Below are 19,298 nucleotides of genomic sequence, written 5' to 3' on the forward strand. Positions count from 1 at the left end.
CCCAATGGCAAGCTAGGCCTGTGAGATTGTATCAAGGGGTTAAGGTAAATAGGTAATCCAAATTGAGGGTTTCTCTAGTGCTCCATGCCCATTACAAATACAAGGCCTGATGGGAAATCATCAGTAAAAAGAATGGAATAAAAAATTAGGAGACGATCCCTTACAGGAGTTAATTCTCTACATGTGTATTTATATATATGTCTATATTTCTATATTTTTGTAAAAAATAAAATAAAATGAAAGAAATTTAAATATGATCATCACACTCTTTTAGTTCAATTAAAAGGAGTAAAAAAGTAACATAAAATAAAAAAATTCACACAGTGGAAATAACTTAGAATAAATATGATATCTTTTAAAATATATGTGTTTTGTAATAGTTAATTGACTTTTTTTATTTTTTTTTTCTGAATCTGAGTTTTCTTCTAAAGCAACATTATTATTATTCTTATTTTTTATTTTTATTTTACTGCTCTAAAGTCAATTACCAAAGATAAATATCGTGCTTTTTTCATTTAAATAATTTTTTCCTTGTTTTTTTTCTCTATCATTACAATTAAAAGACCTACAAAATATGCAAATGTATTTACAGAAAAACAGAGCCAGCATCATTTTTTTTATTTTTAAACATCCCCTGTTTTTCAAAATTCCTTGTAAACAGTTTCAGAAATTCTTTAAAGATTGTATATATATATATATTATTTTTTTGTACTGTTTTTTTTTTTATTTATTTTTTTTATTTTATTTTAACATTAAGGTTCTAGGCTGTCTTTTGCCCTGAAGGTCTAGAACAAATATGGAAACTACTTAAAGCAGAAGATGATGGGAAGGTTAGCAAATAGCAGGTTAAGAAGATATGAAGCGATAGCCGTGTCATTCTTCAAGTTAAATTAACCGATAAAAAGACAATAGCTGTTTGTATCTTTAATATTTCATTGCATCATTTTACAATAGTCAAGTTTTATAGTTTTATAGGTGGAATGCTTGCAGTTAGGAGCTGCCATCACAGCCTCTCATATCCTCCTCGATACAGTATGCAATTGGCAAAGAGTAGGAATTTATGCTTATTCTAAACTCTACAAAAATTACAGTTCTACAACATCTTTCTTTTAGCCATAATGCTAACGTCTATATTATTATTCTTTTTTTTTTCTTTTTTCATTTTTTTTTTTTTTTTTTTGCTCTCTAATTTTATTTTTTATTTTTTTTTGACTATTATATAGTTATCTTAAACTTTTCTGTTAAATCTGTACAACTATTAGGATTTTAAAGGAAGGGGGGAAGGGAATAGTTAGAAGCATTTACAAACCTTTTTATTTTATTTTTTTTTGTCCACTACCATCTTTTCTATTGCATTTTTTTCTATATTTTTTTCTATTTTTTTTGTTCTTTTTGTTTTCTTTGCTTTTTTTTTTTAAATAGCTATTCTATATTTAATCTCTACATACTTAACCCTTTCATATTATACAGAAAACCATAGGAAATGTTCAGAATTGAATTAATGTAACCAAAGAACCTTCTATAGTATCAAATAACTATTATCTTGCCATTTTTTTTTAAAAGCATGTAAGCATTTTTTTTGTACATATTTCATATAATTGTTCTCAAACTGTTTTAAGAACAGCCGAGAAGTAGGAAGTTAACTCCATATTTTACATACAGCTACAAGTCTGCAATAAAAAGTTTGGTCCTTTGGTCCCTAAATAGCTAAGGAATGACAGATACAATGCTTCTTGTAACAGTTGCTATGGGGAAACCATGGCAACATAACTCGTGGTGACAAACAGGCACTCCTTGTCAGTTTTCAGGTTTCCTGTTAGAAGAAAAAGCCTTTTTTTTGTGTAATATTGTCATTGTCTATTCGGAAATTCCGATTGATCTCGATCCTGTCCGATGTTTCCAACTTAAGATTCCATCCACGTAAGCAGAAAGCAATACTTTCATTGAAGAAATATTACAGTCTAAACAATCAAAGAAGAAAAGTCTGTAGTCTTCAGCATGATTGGTACTTTGCTGATATGTCAAAGTTGTGATCCAGCGCTTCTCAATCATATATATTTATATGCGTGTGTTGTATTGTTATAATACGGCCCATTCAATTCCTGCCCTAAAATAAAAAAACATAAAACAACAAAAATCTAAGTTAGACATGAATTGCAATAACAAAATTGTAATAATAATTGTAATAAAAAACGGTAGTAATAATAATAATAATAATAATAATTCTTATAATTATTAACAAAAGATAATGATAATAATAATAATACGTGTTATTATTATTAATAAAAATAATATTACTGCAACTTCTACTACTAATAATAACAATAATAATTATTATTATTGTTATTAATATTATTGATGATAATAATAATAATAATAAAAAAGAAAATACAGTTCAAAATTCTGATTTTAAGCCCACTTTTTTTTCAACTTTTTCTTTTGTAAGGACAGTAAAAAAAAATACATAAACAAACATGTTAGTCTTATACCAAAGTATTAACTCCTTAAGGACAGTGGACGTAAATGTATGTCCTGATGCTCTGGGACTTAGTTCACCAGGTCGTACATTTACATCCTGTACATGACATTCACAGCATCTGCGGCAGTGCAGCACTTGTAATGGCTGATCTGATCACCCGTGGCACAGGGATCAGATCATCCAAGATGGCAGATTGAGGTCCCCTCATCTACCTCCGCCGCTCTCCCGTGGTCTTCTCTTCTGGTCTGACATTGAGCAGGCCAGAAAAGTAGTGCTATGCCAATGCATAGCACTGAACAGTATTAGCAATCTGCTATAGGTAATCCCCTATAGGTTGTGAAAATACATTTGAAAAAGCCCTTCCCCCAATAAAAATTGAAGTCACCCCTTTTCCCATTTTACGCAAAAAAATAAAATAAAAAAAAGGTATAAACATATTTAGTATCGCAGCGTACATAAAAATATGATGTTAATGAGCCTGTATGGTGAACAGCGTAAATGTAAAAAAAAAAAAAATGTCCAAAATCGCTGCTTTTGTTCTGCCTTATTTTGTTCTGCCCCTAACCCAGTTACGAGAGGTTCGCTCAAAGTTAGAGCATCCTTACATCAACCAACTACCAAACACCTGCTCCCCCTTCTCCTACCAGCCCACCTAAGGCTGGGTCCACACTACGTTTTGTCCCATACGGGAGCGCATACGGCAGGAGGGAGCTAAAACCTCGCGCTCCCGTATGTGACCGTATGCGCTCCCGTATGTCATTCACTTCAATGAGCCGACCGGAGTGAAACGTTCGGTCCGGTCGGCTCATTTTTGCGCCGTATGCGCTTTTACAACCGGACCTAAAACCGTGGTCAACCACGGTTTTAGGTCCGGTTGTAAAAGCGCATACGGCGCAAAAATGAGCCGACCGGACCGAACGTTTCACTCCGGTCGGCTCATTGAAGTGAATGGCATACGGGAGCGCATACGGTCACATACGGGAGCGCGAGGTTTTAGCTCCCTCCTGCCGTATGCGCTCCCGTATGGGACAAAACGTAGTGTGGACCCAGCCTAACTCCTTATAGCCTTCTTCTCTCACTAGAATCTATAGAATCTATCTGGCTCCTCTTTTCTAAACACACTCTTTGGGACCTGCTCCCCCAGGGCCATGCATGCCCCCTCCAGTCTCTGGTGCAACCACAACACTTAGATTTTTTGCCTGCTACATGTGATAAAGAGAATGTGCTCCACCCTTTTGTCTAAATTCTCCTTACCCAAGGATCCTAATTGGTCAGAAAGAGCCCGCCTCTCTCTTACTACTATTCTGCACTCCTCACAGAGATCTCACCATTCCCACCATTATATCTCTCCTCATGGAAATAGGAACAACACATAACCCTCGCAGAGGATGAGAGGAATTTTGTTCTAGGCAACTCTCATAGCTTCTGAATGTGCATTAAAACACAAGAAAATCCTTTTAAACTCCTGACCTGTTGGTATAATACTGCTGAACGACTACACCACATGGAACTTTCAGACTCAAAACTGTGCTGCCACTGTTGTCACACATTTGGTGGGATTGTCGCTCAATTCAGCCTTTCTGGAGGGAGGTGGAGCATGTGATCAATCAGGTTAGCTCCTCTAATATCTCACTTAACCTGTCTTTGGTGGAACTGGCACTCTCAATGCCCTCACTACGTCTCTCGTAAACATTCTCTACCTACCCATATGATCACAGCTGCTAAGCTACTTATTCCTCTCCTGTGGCTTAATACCTCAGCCCCATCAATCCACTAATGGATTGATAGGCGTAATCAAATCTGCAGGTTAGACGGGCTTACGTGCTGAGCCAACTGGACCCATGATAGGTTTGTTACCACCTGGGGCCAATGGATCACCTCCCGTTACTCACTTACTCAACCTTCCAACCCACGGACTAATGTTCCCCACTAGAGATCCAGAGATCCCCTCTGGACAAGTCAACAACATTAAAGAGACTGCCTCCATCCTTAACACCCAACACTCATTGTTTAGTAGGATTCTATACCTATCTGCGCATAGGCCTATTTTCTGTCACTTTTTTACTTGTTGTCTCCTTTGTTCAATAAAAACAGATTTGATGCAGGTGCTGCAGGGAGATCGCGGCATCTTATCCCCTATCCTTTGCATAGGGGACATCTTATCCCCTATCCTTTAACCCTTTAACGACGCAGGACGTATATTTACATCCTGCGCCGACTCCCGCAACATGAAGCGGGGTCGCGCTGCGACCCCGCATCACATCGCGTCGGTCCCAGCGCTCATCAACGGAAGGGACCCGCGGCTAATACCACACATTGCCGATCGCGGCGATATGTGGTATTAACCCTTTAGAAGCGGCGGTCAAAGCTGACCGCCGCTTCTAAAGCGAAACTGAAAGTATCCCGGCTAGTCAGTCGGGCTGTTCGGGACTGCTGCGGTGAAATCGCGGCATCCCGAACAGCTTGCAGGACACCGGGAGGGCCCTTACCTGCCTCCTCGGTGTCCGATCGACGAATGACTGCTCCGTGCCTGAGATCCAGGCAGGAGCAGTCAAGCGCCGATAACACTGATCACAGGCATGTTAATACACGTCTGTGATCAGGATGAGAGATCAGTGTGTGCAGTGTTATAGGTCCCTATGGGACCTATAACACTGCAAAATAAAAGTTAAAAAAAAAGTGTTAATAAAGATCATTTAACCCCTTCCCTAATAAAAGTTTGAATCACCCCCCTTTTCCCATAAAAAATATAAAACAGTGTAAATAAAAATAAAAATAAACATATGTGGTATCGCCGCATGCGTAAATGTCCTAACTATAAAAATATGTCATTAATTAAACCGCACGGTCAATGGCGTACGCGCAAAAAAATTCCAAAGTCCAAAAAAGCATATTTTGATAACTTTTTATACCATTAAAAAATGAATAAAAAGAGATCAAAAAGTCAGATCAAAACAAAAATCAAAAATCAAAACAAAAAACATCAGATCACGGCGCAAAAAATTAGCCCTCATACCGCCCTGTACGTGGAAAAATAAAAACGTTATAGGGGTCAGAAGAGGACATTTTTAAACATATAAATTTTCCTGCATGTATTTATGATTTTTTCCAGAAGTGCGACAAAATCAAACCTATATAAGTAGGGTATCATTTTAACCCTATGGACCTACAGAATAATGATAAGGTGTAATTTTTACCGAAATATGCACTGCGTAGAAACGGAAGCCCCCAAAAGTTACAAAATTGCATTTTTTCTTCGATTTTGTCGCACAATGATTTTTTTTTCCGTTTTGTCGTGAATTTTTGGGTAAAATGACTGATGTCACTGCAAAGTAGAATTGGTGACGCAAAAAATAAGCCATAATATGGATTTTTAGGTGGAAATCTGAAAGGGTTACGATTTTTAAAAGGTAAGGAGGAAAAAACAAAAGTGCAAAAACGGAAAAACCCTGAGTCCTTAAGGAGTTAAAGGGTCGAAAATATTTTCTAAATGGAGTAAAAAAAAAAAAATTTACTTACCAATTCCCCAGGCCATTACAATGATCACCACTTTCAGATCCCACCTTATTACACATAAAATGCCTACTTGTCCAGTCACTGGTTGAGAGTATTGTGTATGTGTTGAGATGATTGAACTTGATGGACATATGTCTTTTTTCGACCGTACTAACTATGTAACAATGTAACTATGAGACCAGGAAGTGGTGATCAGTGGTTGAGCCACTGAATGTTGGAATTACAGCTGTGGGGGATTGGTGTAGTAATTAGCCCTTATGAGTATTTTCAGACATCTCCTACAAGCACTTTTGCAAAAATATATTTATTGGGCAAAAGAGGTTGTATTTTCAATTAGTTTCTGTTTTAAAATTAACAAAAGTAGTAGTAATAAAAATAATAATATTTTTGTATAAACATGTCTAATATTCTTCATAAACCCCTATATTTTTGTGTTTTTAGAACATACTCTCTAGTACAAATAACTAAAGAAAAGAACAACTAAAAAAGCTATTTATATAAACCGATTTTATTCTTTCCTTCAATGTCCTCCAATGTTTATGATACATATCATTTTATGTGGCTCTTCAGCTATATTAGCTGACAGAAGTCACAAACTCTATATAAAAAATAAAAATAACCAAAAAACTATAGAAATTGCATTTTGGAGCTCATACATGAGGACAGATTGTTTTTTCTACCATATTAAGGTTCAAAAACATTTTCACCAAACTAAACTTTTAATATATTGTTCCTTATGTTATTAAAAGACACTTTGCTATTTACTTTCTGTTAGAATTCTCAACCTTTATATGTTTTTAAGGTGGCTCTGTTCTGTACCCAAACAGTTAATTTGGTCTCCACCTGGACTTGCAGAAGTCCAAACTCAGGAAGTGCATGCCAGGCATGGTGAGTCACAGCTCTTGCAGGCTTTAGGGATGTTGCCCCTGCTGGGGAATGCCCCCTTTCTCCCGCCGGGAGCTCATACAATGTGAGCAAGGAGAAATGTATGTTACAGAGCTTTTTAAAGCTCCAATTTTTTTTTTTAGGGCAGGAGGGGTGTTAGTAGTAGTTAGTGAATATAATCTAAATTAGTTTAGAAAATTGCAAAATTTTAGGACTAAAAATCTACAATTGTTTATATTTTTAAATTCTAAATAATTGCTTGTGAAATATAGCGATTAGAGGGGAAGTTTCTATAAATTTGAATGTAAAGAAATGGCCATCGGTTAGTTTGGTCTTGAAAAAGTAGTATTGCTTTTCAAGTTTCCAATTGTATATACATTTTCAGGTATGATACTCCAAGGTTATCTATTACTGTATCTATTTGGTGAGTCCTCAGAATGCCATACCTGACTTGCCATACCTGCATCGCCATCTATGGAGACGGCACATTTCCAAGCAGTTCTAGTGCTGTCAGAACATGTAAATTTGTGTGAACGTAGCCTTATAGGGATATATTTTGAACTGTAATATTAACTAAAAATAACTTTTAACTGCTAAACGATAATGGTCATTTATTAAAAAAAAACTCAGTTATGAAGTTTTTCTATTATAAGAAATTGTAAAAAGTGTGTTGTAGAATATGTATACCTGTAAAAGCACCCCATAAAAATCACAAATGTTGAAGCAAGTTTTTTCCCCATTTTCTCGAATATTTATTCATTAACCAAAAAACAAAATAAACAACTAAAAAATATCCAAGTATATATTTGTATACATTTTTTGAAAATATTTTCGATCTTTAAATTGTAGTTTAAAATCATTGATTTTTTTTCCATATGGTGTAATCATTATCAGGCTATGCTTGGCATTTTAGCCGGATGCCTAATCATTGAGGATTAGCTCATGAAACCCTTATCTCCTGCTCACAAGCTGGTTCCTCCTGAGCACTCTTTGATTTATTACATCAAGAAACTGGAGCTGAGAGGATCCACTCTGGTTGGTGTGTCATGCGAATGTCAATTCATGCTGGCAGGTTTTCAACACTGTCGCTTCAACAGACAGTGAACCATACACAGCAGGTAAACAATTACAACACCAAAAAAAATATAAAAAATAAAATGAAAGATACAAAGTAATGCTTGTCAAGGACCCTTTTTCATTAGAAAAAATAAATAAATAAATAAATATATATATATATATATAGTAAAAAAAAATACTCGCTTTTCTTAATTTGTAAAAACAGTAAAAATTGTTCAAAGATTTAGTCCCATTTCTGCAGTTCCGAATTTGATGTCTTTATTGTTAAAATATATAAAATTATATGCAATGGTAATTTCAAAGTTATCATCCTATTTTAAATGACTAAAGGGGCTGTCCAGGATTAATTTAAAATAATAATAATAATGTGTATCTATAGATGTATCTGAAAAAAGTTATATTTTTTAAGTTTTTCTAAAAATTAAATGTATAGTAGACTTAAATTTGTCTAAAACCAATTGGAAAAAGGCCCAAAATTTCTGTAAGTAGATAAATAGATAGATATGAGATACATAAATAGATAGATAGATTAATAGATAATAAAGCTCAACAGCATCAAATGCAAAAGTACCATCCACAATGTATTTTACACTCTGTATCTATATATTAAACAGTTCACATAAAGTTTATATAAAAGTGTATTATTACCAATTTGTTTATATAGCCATCTACGTTACATTAAACCGAAGAAGCATATATATATAAAAGCAAGGCTGGAGAGAAACCAAGGAACACAATACCTCCACAAGCACCAATAACAGAGTGAATGTTATGACGGTACAAAAAACAAAACAAAAAAAATAAAACGTGATCATGACTGGTCAACCATGGACTGATACAACAAGCACAGCACCTCCACACAACGGGGTGTCATGCAGGCAGGTCAGTAGCTTTATACATGACGCCATCATTTCACATTTTCAACTCATACTTGTTTGAACTTACGGATCAGGGGGCTCTTTTCTTCCCTCTCACGTCATTACGTTAACTGTTTTCGGCACAAGACCGTTTGTTGTGTCTGGTTAGGTTGGGTTTGAGTTGAATGACAAAAGAAGAAAATATATATTTTTTGTTCTTTTAGGTGCTTTTTTGTGGTGGGTTTGGTTTCTTTAGTCTTTGGAAAAGAGGAGGGAGGAGGAGGGGAGAGATATATAAGTAGCAAGCAATGGTCATTTAGGCAGCTGCAATGGCAGTAGATGACAAAAACAAAGACAATGTTAAAAAAAAATATTAAAAAATAATTCATCGTTGATAGACACATGAAAATATGAGGGCAACATAGACAAAGTGAAGACAAAGTATGTGATAAAAAAAAAAAACATGCACTTAATGAATGATGGTATACACATCGCCTTGGAAAAATTAGATTAACATTTCCAGGAAGCCCTTTAATATACTGTACAGAGGTCAACAAACACTTTATTGACACTTCGGAGATATTGACTCAAGTACTGCACTCACTGTATGTGAGGTAGCCCAGTACGGGATGGTGTGTCCCTGTACATTTCTCCTGCCCTTTCAGGCAGAGTCCCTCCATATCCCCAGCGCCCCCCTTACAGTGGAACCCCATATTGTAAATATGTTACAAAAATTTAAAATTACTAGTGTACTGTTGCTTTAAATATTATACCATGTGCTTGTTACCCAGGAAGCACTAGTGACCAGGTGACCCCCCCAAGTGACCTATGGGATTCTTGCTAAGCTCCCCTATAAAACCAGGGGAGGGGCTGCAATCTCTCTCTTGGAGCTCTTAGCTCTGGTTCCTGAGGTCCAGTTCAGTCAAGACATCTCAGAGTATGTCCAGAGCATTGGAGGCCCAAATAAGCTCAAAGTCATCTTCATGTCAATTGTCAAGTCTTCTATATAGTCACCGTGACCTTCCCTAAAGTGTCTCGACATAGTGCCAGCAAGCCTGTGAGTTCCCCCTGTGTCACTGGTCCCCTCCTTGGGATATTGGCTGTACTGCATAGACTGTATCACCTGTCTACCCTCAGTAAAGCTACAGTTTTCCATAACTTGGCGTCAGTGTTTTCGTTGCCCCCGTGCCTAGCCCAGGACCAGCGGTATTACCTTCGGGGGGTTAAGGCTAAATCCCGCCCTGGCGTCATGATAAGAAGGGGTTAATAACATCTGCCCCCAGAGTTACAACATTTGCCCTGCATTGCACCCCACTACACCACAACTTTTGACATCCTATGAACAGGATACGGGTGTGCGCTATAGGCCACAAGTCCTCCCTCCTAGTTTGAACTGTGTCTAATACTGTTTTCAAAAATCACATGCCAATGCAACAGAAGTTTGCGCCAGAAAGTGTATGAGACTTTGTCTTTGAGATGTGTTTTAACCGAGGCACTTGTGAAATAGAGCGGGAGGTGAAGAAAAGTTTGCTGCCTGTTGATTTGAAAAGTATGTGAAAAATTGGAACAGTAGCCATGTTATGTTATCCAGCATTACCCATACCTGAACGGGTTAAAGATGCGCCGGAGAAGTGTGCGAAAAAGGTCCCGCGCTGGTCAACGTCCTGCCCCTGGGGGTGGAAATCATGTTGCTGTCATCATGCCGAAGGGGAACTGTGAAGATCCGCCCCTTGTTGCCGGGGGAGCAGAAGTCAGTGCTGCACCGCTGACGTCCGTCTGGCTAATGGCCATTTTCTTGGAGCCCAATATAAAAGGAACCACGCAGCCGGAGGTACACAGTATACCGGAAGACGCAGAAAGGAGTAACATGGCAGAACAAGTGAGCGCACGTGCGGAGAGTCCCAAGATGGCGCCGAGGCCCAGCAAGTTGCCACGGTGCAACTGTTCCAAGAATTGGCTGACTGCTTGCAACGTCTTTCCCTCTGGGCCGAGGAGGCCTGCCTCCTAGTCCCCCTGCCTGAGGACGACGGGGACTGGCCAGCCAACCCCAGAGGAGGAAACATCCAAGTCGTAAGAGGCTGTCCCCTCACCACCGGACCTGAGGTTCCTGGGCCGAAATCCTGATGGAAGAATCGGAAGTGAGTACCCCGGCTGAGGCTGCGTTTTCTACCCCTCCTTCCACCTCTAGCCCTGAGCAAACCCCCCAGGCCCCGAAGTCTGTTGTCTGTCCACCATCACCAGCTTTGCCTAAGTGGTTATTTGGCGATGAGCCCAGTTTGATCTGATACATGAGGGAGCACCTTCTTCCCCTGCCAGGGAAGTCCCATCCCCCAGTTCCTCTGGCCCAGTCCGAAAGGGCAAAAAGAGACCCTGAAGTGGCTGAAATTGTGGAGGGAGTGAGGGGTCAGAGAATGGAAAAGTATGGGCTGAAGCTGCTGCCATTTAAGGTGCGACAGGCGCAGCAACAAGACACCAAAACCCTGGAGGCCCTGTACATAAGAAAATTGGAGCATCCTCGAGAGGGTGATCCACCCCTTGAACACATCTGTGCGACGGTGGGGAAGTTTGACAAGGTACGGGGGTTTGGCACCCTTATGGACTGCCGTCATGGAGGAACCATTGTAGTCAATCGACGGGCAGTACAGAGGAACTATCTCCCCCTACCAATGCATTCTCTTGAGAGCTGGGATATTCTGGAGTATACGCCCGTGCAGAGCATGAGAGAAGAGTGGGCAGCTGCGGTGACCAGTCCGAAGAACCCAGTGCAGATTCCATTCGCTTATTTCCCTTCGGACAACTAGGACGCAGACCCCTTTGGGTGGCTGCCACCAAAAGTCAAAGGTACTGCCCGAGAGGAGGTCTTCATGCCTGAGGTGCCTGCTATGGCTCCAAGATACCTGCCAGAGTCATCTGAGGATGTGCCCAGGCCTACTTCTGTGGTCAAGGAGGTTTGGCCTAATCAGCGGGCCCCAACCAAAGTGCCTCAGCCTACTCCAGCTGTTGAGGAGGTTTGGCCAGTTCACCAGGCACCAACTGTTCATCCCCCAGTGGCGCAAGCTGCTGCGGTGCAGGTGGTGGTCACTGTGAGTCTGACAATCACCGAGTCCCGTTTGTCCCATGTCTCATGGAACACACATGTCAACCCCATGGAGGGGGCTCAGTCTCGTGTCCCTAGGTTCATGTCACAATCTAGGAAGCAAACCGACTGCCGAGGCTGGGATGGAAAGATGTCATGTTGAGGAGCATCTTGTCAGTCAAGTAACTTTACCCTTTTCAGAACTGTGTTCTGTGTAAGAATACTTTTTGTTGTTTCAGATTTCTATAGCAACGTTCAGCGCCTGACGAACTTGATAAGAGGTTTTGTTGCAACCAGTTTCGTAAGTGTGTGCCCCGCTCTTAGCTGAAATTCTTTGCAAAGAATGCTATAATGTACCTGGTTTGTGGAGCGGTACAATGGACCTATGTTTATATATATCTCCTGTTGTAGTAATATATTTTTATGCTTACTATTCAGCACAAGTCAACACTTGTGCTAATGTGCTATAATTGTCATAATGTAATAAAATGTTTATAACTTGTTTGTACATCAAGGTCAAAGTGTACAGTGTTTTTGTGTCTGGCGATTTTTATGGGAGGTATCCTGACCCAGTCAAGATGGATGTCACTACTACCTCACCACCAGGGAAATATTACAAAGATTAAAATACCACATAAAGTCTTGTGCTACACATAGTCCACTAGCACCACGTTAAGTCATGTACATATGTCTATAATCACATTAGGGCTGTAGCATTTACCATTGTATCAGTCCACAAAATGTTTATAATGTTTAATGTCTAATACTTTCTTGTGTCCACGTGCCCAGGATACTTTACTGGCCAGAAGGTATTCCTATTAACCCACTGTGCACATACAAAAATAAGGTAACAAATGTCCAATGTTGTCTAGCAATCAATAGAGTTCTGGAAAGAAGTGTGTCCACTGAGGGACCCCAGTAGCCAAGGCATTGGGTAAACACCCTCCAGCAGCCCAATCTGTTCAAGTTGTATCTATTGTCATGTATAATGTATTAGAGTCATACCCTTAAAACAGTTATAAGGTTAACAAGTCTCCAGATAGTTCAGAGCGTGTATGGACATTTTATGCTACAAGAACTCTTTATATGCATCCAATTACTAATTTTAGACCTGGATATGGATGTTGTTTGAAATGCCCCAGGAACTGTCTGTGGCCCCTGGGGTCATTCCGGTCCTCCGCCCTCCAGGACTGGGCATCGAGGGCGACTTCATTAAAGAGGGGGAGTTTGTGGTGGCCCAGTATGGGATGGTGTGTCTCCGTACATTTCTCCTGCCCTTTCAGTCCCTCCATGTCCCCAGGGCCCCCCCTTACAGTGTAACCCCCATTGTATATATGTTTGTATTACTAGTGTACTGTCATCTTCATGTCAATTGTCAAGTCAGGTCTTCTATATATATATAGTCACCGTGGCCTGCACTAATGTGTCTCTACACACTGCAAGTCCCAGCAAGCCTGCGAGGTCTTTCAGTGTCACTGGTCACCTCCTTGAGATATTGGCTGTACTGAATGGACTGTATCACCTGTCTACCATTGTCCGTAACTTGGTGTCGGTGTCTTCATTGCCCCACATTCCTAGCCCAGGACCAGCAGTATTACCTTCAGGTGGTTAAGGCTAAACCACGCCCTGGCATCACGACAAGAAGGGGTTAATAACATCTGCCCCCACAGTTACAACATCTGCCCTGCATTGCACCCCGCTATACCACATATGTTGAAAATAAGTACATTGACAACAGGAAAATACTGTGCTTATACAGATTGGTATTGACTTTAGTCTATTTAGCTTTTAAGAGAAGCAGTAGTGTAACCCACTACAAATCCCGGTCTCCTGAATGGAGAAGAGGAATGTGACAGCACATGAAAAGGGGAATTCCTCTTCCTTTTTACAGAAATCCCCTTTATTTACGGCCAGATAGAAAGTCCAACAACGTCAAAAGTTCACATATTTATAAGCATCCCAATAAAGAGAATTGGAATGTGTTGGGATGCTTATACGGGTGCAAAAATGTAGTCCTTTGGATGCTCTTTGACTTTCTATTTGACTTTTTATGGCGGACAGTTCCTGTACATCCTGATACTTCCACAAAGAAAAACTAAGCCAATATTATTCCTGCTGACTGTAGTTCGGAAGTTCCTTCTACAACAAGGTGTAAGGAAGTGCTGTTATTATTCATTGCCTTTACAACACACAACACTACTTTGCTACTGAGACACAACCCTAGTTGGTGCAAAAGCTGCTTCCCCGCATGAGAAACACATCCCCTCAGGTAAGAGAGGAAGAGAGCCAGAAAGCACTGGAGATAAGACTTTCCGCAGGAGGGGAGATAACCATGTGTTTAGAGAACAGGATGCCATCAAGCAGGACATAAACACCAGAACTTGCATGAGGCTGTCTAAAGGCCCCAGGAAACATTACAGAGAAGTCATCAAGAAGGCAAGGATTGGGTATGCTGAATTTTAGGTGCCCAATCTTTTTGATCTCAGTAAGATAAACTACTGCCAGATGAGTCTGGCAGCAGGTTATACACTCTCCCCCCAATTTAGAAAGCTTGAGTGTTTGGGTAGATTGGGAGAAATAGCTGTCCCCAAAATGCTTCTTTTTTTTTTTTTAAGCACAAGATTTTGGTATTATATAATTTGGACAAAATGTAAGGATAATGTTCAAATAAACTGTGAACCTCCTGAATTTGTGTATCATAAATTTTAATTAACTGCTCATAAATTACAGTCTAGTGAAATTTCCCTGAGTGGAGTGGATTCACAATTTTTTTTCTTCAAAATTTCATATAATAAAGGTGCCTTAAAATTTACTGCACTTAATCCATGCCTCTTTTATGCTAAAGCCATTTCCTTTGTCAGCAGATGTCTGAAAGTATCTTAAACAGATAAGTTGCAATTTTTGTTGCAAAAAGAGGCTTGTGCAAAAATTGACATTTTTGATTGTCAAAAAACAGCTATTTAAGCCTTTATACACTCCTCCCTTAGTCTATATGGTGTTTTCATCAATTGTAATATCAAATTTACTCTAGTGAAGGTTAAAGGGGTATTCTATTTTTTCTTCTTCAACCTTTGAGCACATGATGCCCAGTTAAAATACTGTGTAATATCCTTCTATTACCTACGTGCGCTGCTTTGTTGTGTTTTCGTGCTTAGGACCCACACTCAAAAGTGCTGTAATGCAAGTCTATTTTTTACTGCTGTCTCTGACCTTTTTTCAGCATTCTATGTGGCCAAAGACAATGGTTCTCATTTGCTAAGCTAAAACCCACTAGTTTTTGTCGGGTTTTTCCAAGTTATTTGGGTGCACAGTGTCTGAGACAGAAAAATCCAACTAACCCGACATTGCATTGTGAAAATCTGAAAACAGGGCGTGGTCTGTCACAAATGGGGCGTGATCAGCCCAAAGGGGTGTGTGGTTTCACAACCCCACCTATTTACTATTGAATTCACTGAAAATCCTGTGAAAAAATGGCTGGAAATTTCCACCTAGAAAAAGCTGGTCAGAAAATTTTCCCAACTTGTAAATCTGTGATCCCCATAGAAATTTTTCACACTAGTAAAAACCCTACACTTAGTAAATGAGGCCCAATATGTCATAAGTCACATTGGGCCTCATTTACTAAGAGTGTACGGTTTTTACTAGTGGGAAATGTTGTTTCAGACTTGTAGCATTCCACACTATTTACTATAGGGATCACAGATTTATCGGGAACATTTTCTGACCAGCTTTTACTAGGTGGAAATTTCCATCCATTTATCCACAGGATTTTCTGTGAATTCAAGAGTAAATAGGTCGGGTTGTGAAACCACGTCCCTTATTGGGACGGTCATGCCCCCTTTGTGAAGACCACACCACTTTTTAGCTTTTCACAGTGCAATGTCGGGTTAGTTGGATTTTCCTGGTGCACACTGTCGTACAATCTGAGAGACATGTCTCAGACCGTCTCAGACATGTCTCAGACACTGTGCACCAACAAATCCTGACAAAAACTAGTGGGTTTTAGCTTAGTAAATGAAGGCCATTGTCTCTAGGGGGTGTGGTTATGTTGCAGTGGGTGGTTGGATAGCCTGGTGAAAGGGATTTACTCAAGTAATACTATTCACCTATCCACTGCAGCATAGTCTTACCCCCTGGAGACCATGTGACAAATTGGCCCTTATTTACTAAGCGTGTTGGGTTTTTACTAGTGTGAAATGTTGTTTCCCACTTACAGGTTTCCTCTCTATTTATTATGGGGATTCACCGATTTACAAGTCGGGAACGTTTTCTGACCAGCTATTTCTAGGTGGAAATTTCCATCCATTAATTCACAGGATTTTCTGTGAATTCAAGAGTAAATAGGTCGGGTTGTGAAGTTGTAAAAACTGTGAAACCAAGCCTCTTTTCTTATTGACCACACCCCTTTCCAACAGGTGACACCAATTTTAGGGTACTTAGGTCTATTTTGTCACATTGTACAACAAATTCCGTTGCAGACCTAATTCTGGCGCACTGTGCCACATTTTGGCACACAAACCAACAAAACAGGTTGGGTTTACAATAGTAAATCAGGGCCATTGTCTACAGCTGCATGGAATGCTGGGAAAGGTCAGAGATAACAGTAAAATAAAAAGACTTGAACTACGGCACTTCTGGTTTTGGGTCCTGTGCATGAAAATGGATCAAAACGGTGCATGGGGGTAACAAACGGATATTACACAGTATTATAACTTGGCTCGTGGGCTCAAAGGATAAAGAAAAATAAATCCTGGAATAACATCCATCATTTAAATAATCTGTTTATATAAACACATACACACAAATATATATATATATATATATATATATATATATATATATATATTCATGTATTACTTTTTGATGCATTGTGTTCTTATATTTTTTTCATTCTAAGTTTATAGTGCTTCAAGGGAGATAACTATTCGAGGAATAGGAACTTACGAATAAAGGGTAACCGCTATGTCTTGCGTCTTCTAATAGGATGCAATGAAAGTTTAGATAAACTATCAGATAATAAAGATGGGATTAGAACCAGCAATGATGGGAAATAATCATCATTTTTCTTTTAGCATTAAAAAACTTTTTTTTTATCTTCAGTTTTCTATTTTATTCTCCATTATTGAACAGTCCCTCATGTAGCATTTAATGTACGGTAATGGAGAGAGCTGAGCTTTGACGGTATAGCTTGTGCGTCATGCTGTGATTGTTATTGTGTCTCGTCCCCCCCATTGTACGTGCATCTCTATCATTTCTGCAGTCACAGGAGAGAGACCAATGGACAAACACATTACGCCGCATTCTCTTCATCTCGAATCTTACAGATCTAATTGAGGCCATTGTGATTCTTTATACCCTTCGAGACCCCAGCGTCATCTTTGAGGTTATGAGTTCACATCACCTCATGACCTCTTGGAGATGAAGAGAACCTTCTTGGGGGCTGAAATATCTCCTTGGATGGGATACAAGGGTCGCACATGAAACAAACTGCTGTGTGATAAATACAAAAGAAACGAAAGAAGAAAAAAAAAGTGATTTCAAGCCATAATTGGCCGGGGAGTTCAATATATATGTGTTTTTTTTCAACAAATACCATTTTCACAGGTTAAGGGGTTCGACCTGTTGAGGCTGAAATGTAACCAGAACAAGGGTATATGGATGACCTCACATAAGTGAGTTTGATGGGGAGGTTATTGGGTGATGTGAAATCGAGCATCAATAAGAGGAAGATGGCTGGCGGAGTATCAAAACACAAAAGAAATCTGATCTTTAGGGCAAAAATTCTATTTCTAATTTGTCTACGTTTGTCATTGGAAAAACGATAGGGAGGAAAAAATACATAAAAAATATTTGATAATAATATATTAGTAAGGCTCTTAATATATAATATAGTAAAACTTGTAAGATTGTAATTGTAAAAAATTGTTTTAGATAAATATAGTTGAAGATTATAGAATCTTATGTAAAGGATTGAGGAACAGTTGGAGGTCATTGGAGAAAGGGAACCTTGCTGATACCAAGAATGGAAATCATAAATCATATGAAAGATGTAAGAATGTAATTTATTTAAAGTAGTTTATTAAATAAAAAACAAACAAAAAGTCCTAATAATGAGAAAAAGCTTAAAGGGTAACTCTCTTTAAAACTAATTTTTGCTATTGCACTCCTTATGGTAAATAAAAAATATTTCCAATATACTTTGTTTAGAAAAAATTAAGTTTTCTATGTTTTATTTGTGCTTAAAAAAGCTCAAGAGCACATTTTCCCCCATCTCATACACAGACTTAAGACCAAGGTCCAAACACAGAAAGTGCAGCTTGGAGTGCTGAAGGGGGTGTGTCCAGCCTCATCCAATCATAGCTCCTCTCACACTTCACTGCCATATGCAGTTGGTTGGACACACACCCCTCAGCACTCCAGGCTGCACTTTCTGTGTTTGGACCTCGGTCCTAAGTCTGTGTATGAGATGGGGGAAAACGTGCTCTTGAGCTTTTTTTTAAGCACAAATAAAACATTGAAAACTTCATTTAAAAAAAAAAAGTATATTAGAAATATTTTTTATTTACTATAAGGAGTGCAATAGCTAAAATTAGTTTTAATGAGAGTGCCCATTTAAAGGGGTACTTCGGTGGAAAAAGGTTTTTTTTAATCAACTGGTGCCAGAAAGTTAATCAGATTTGGAATTGACTTCTATTAAAAAATATTTACCCTTCCAGTATTTTTTAGAAGCTGTATGCTACAGAGGAAATTCTTTTCCTTTTGAATTTTTTTTTGTCTTGTCCACAGTGCTCTCTGCTGACACCTGATGCCCGTATCAGGAACTGTCCAAAGCAGGAGAAAATCCACATTGCAAACCGATGCTGCTCCGGACAGTTCCTGACATGGACAGAGGTGTCAGCAGAGAGCACTGTGGACAAGACAAAAAAGAAATCCAAAAAGAAAATAATTTCCTCTGCAGCATACAACTGCTAAAAAGTACTGGAAGGGTAAAGATTTTTTTAATAGAAGTAATTTACAAATCTGTTTAACTTTCTGGCACCAGTTTATTTAAAAAAAAAAATGTTTTCCACCTGAGTACCCCTTTAAAGTACTTAGAACAAGTTTTTGAAAATACATTCAATTCAAGTTTTAATTCTTAGCTTTCCTTTAGTTGAGTTAAAGGAGTATTCCAGCCAAATACATCTTATCCCCTATGTAAAAGATAGGGGATAAGATGTCTGACAGTAGGGGGCCCACCCACGATCTCTGTGCAGCACCCGCATTCTATGCAGGGCTGCGTCTCCAGTCTTGGAAACTTCTTTCTTTTCGGGACTGGAGACTTATTGTTACACCACGCCCCCTCCATTCATGTCTATGGGAGGGAAGCATAACGGCTGTCATGCCCCCTCCCATAGACATGCATGGAAGG

At 39.0% G+C, this 19,298-nt stretch overlaps 1 protein-coding gene across 17 annotated transcripts in view; it reads right to left on the bottom strand.

Moving 5' to 3' along the window:
* Positions 1-698: 698 nt before the first annotated feature.
* Positions 699-19,298, bottom strand: part of CELF4 (CUGBP Elav-like family member 4) — a 1,140,249-nt gene continuing 1,121,649 nt past the window's right edge. For 16 of the 17 annotated variants that reach the window (XM_056542932.1, XM_056542937.1, XM_056542835.1 and 13 more), the window contains one exon: positions 699-2,107. In XM_056542932.1, the coding sequence (XP_056398907.1) occupies positions 2,049-2,107 (59 nt within the window). In that variant the 3' untranslated portion in view covers positions 699-2,048. Of the gene's footprint in view, positions 2,108-8,902; positions 9,072-19,298 lie in introns of all 17 variants that reach the window. The other variant, XR_008848282.1, reaches the window with a different exon arrangement.

Source organism: Hyla sarda, chromosome 1 (assembly GCF_029499605.1).
Source record: "Hyla sarda isolate aHylSar1 chromosome 1, aHylSar1.hap1, whole genome shotgun sequence".
Lineage (NCBI taxonomy): Eukaryota > Metazoa > Chordata > Amphibia > Anura > Hylidae > Hyla > Hyla sarda.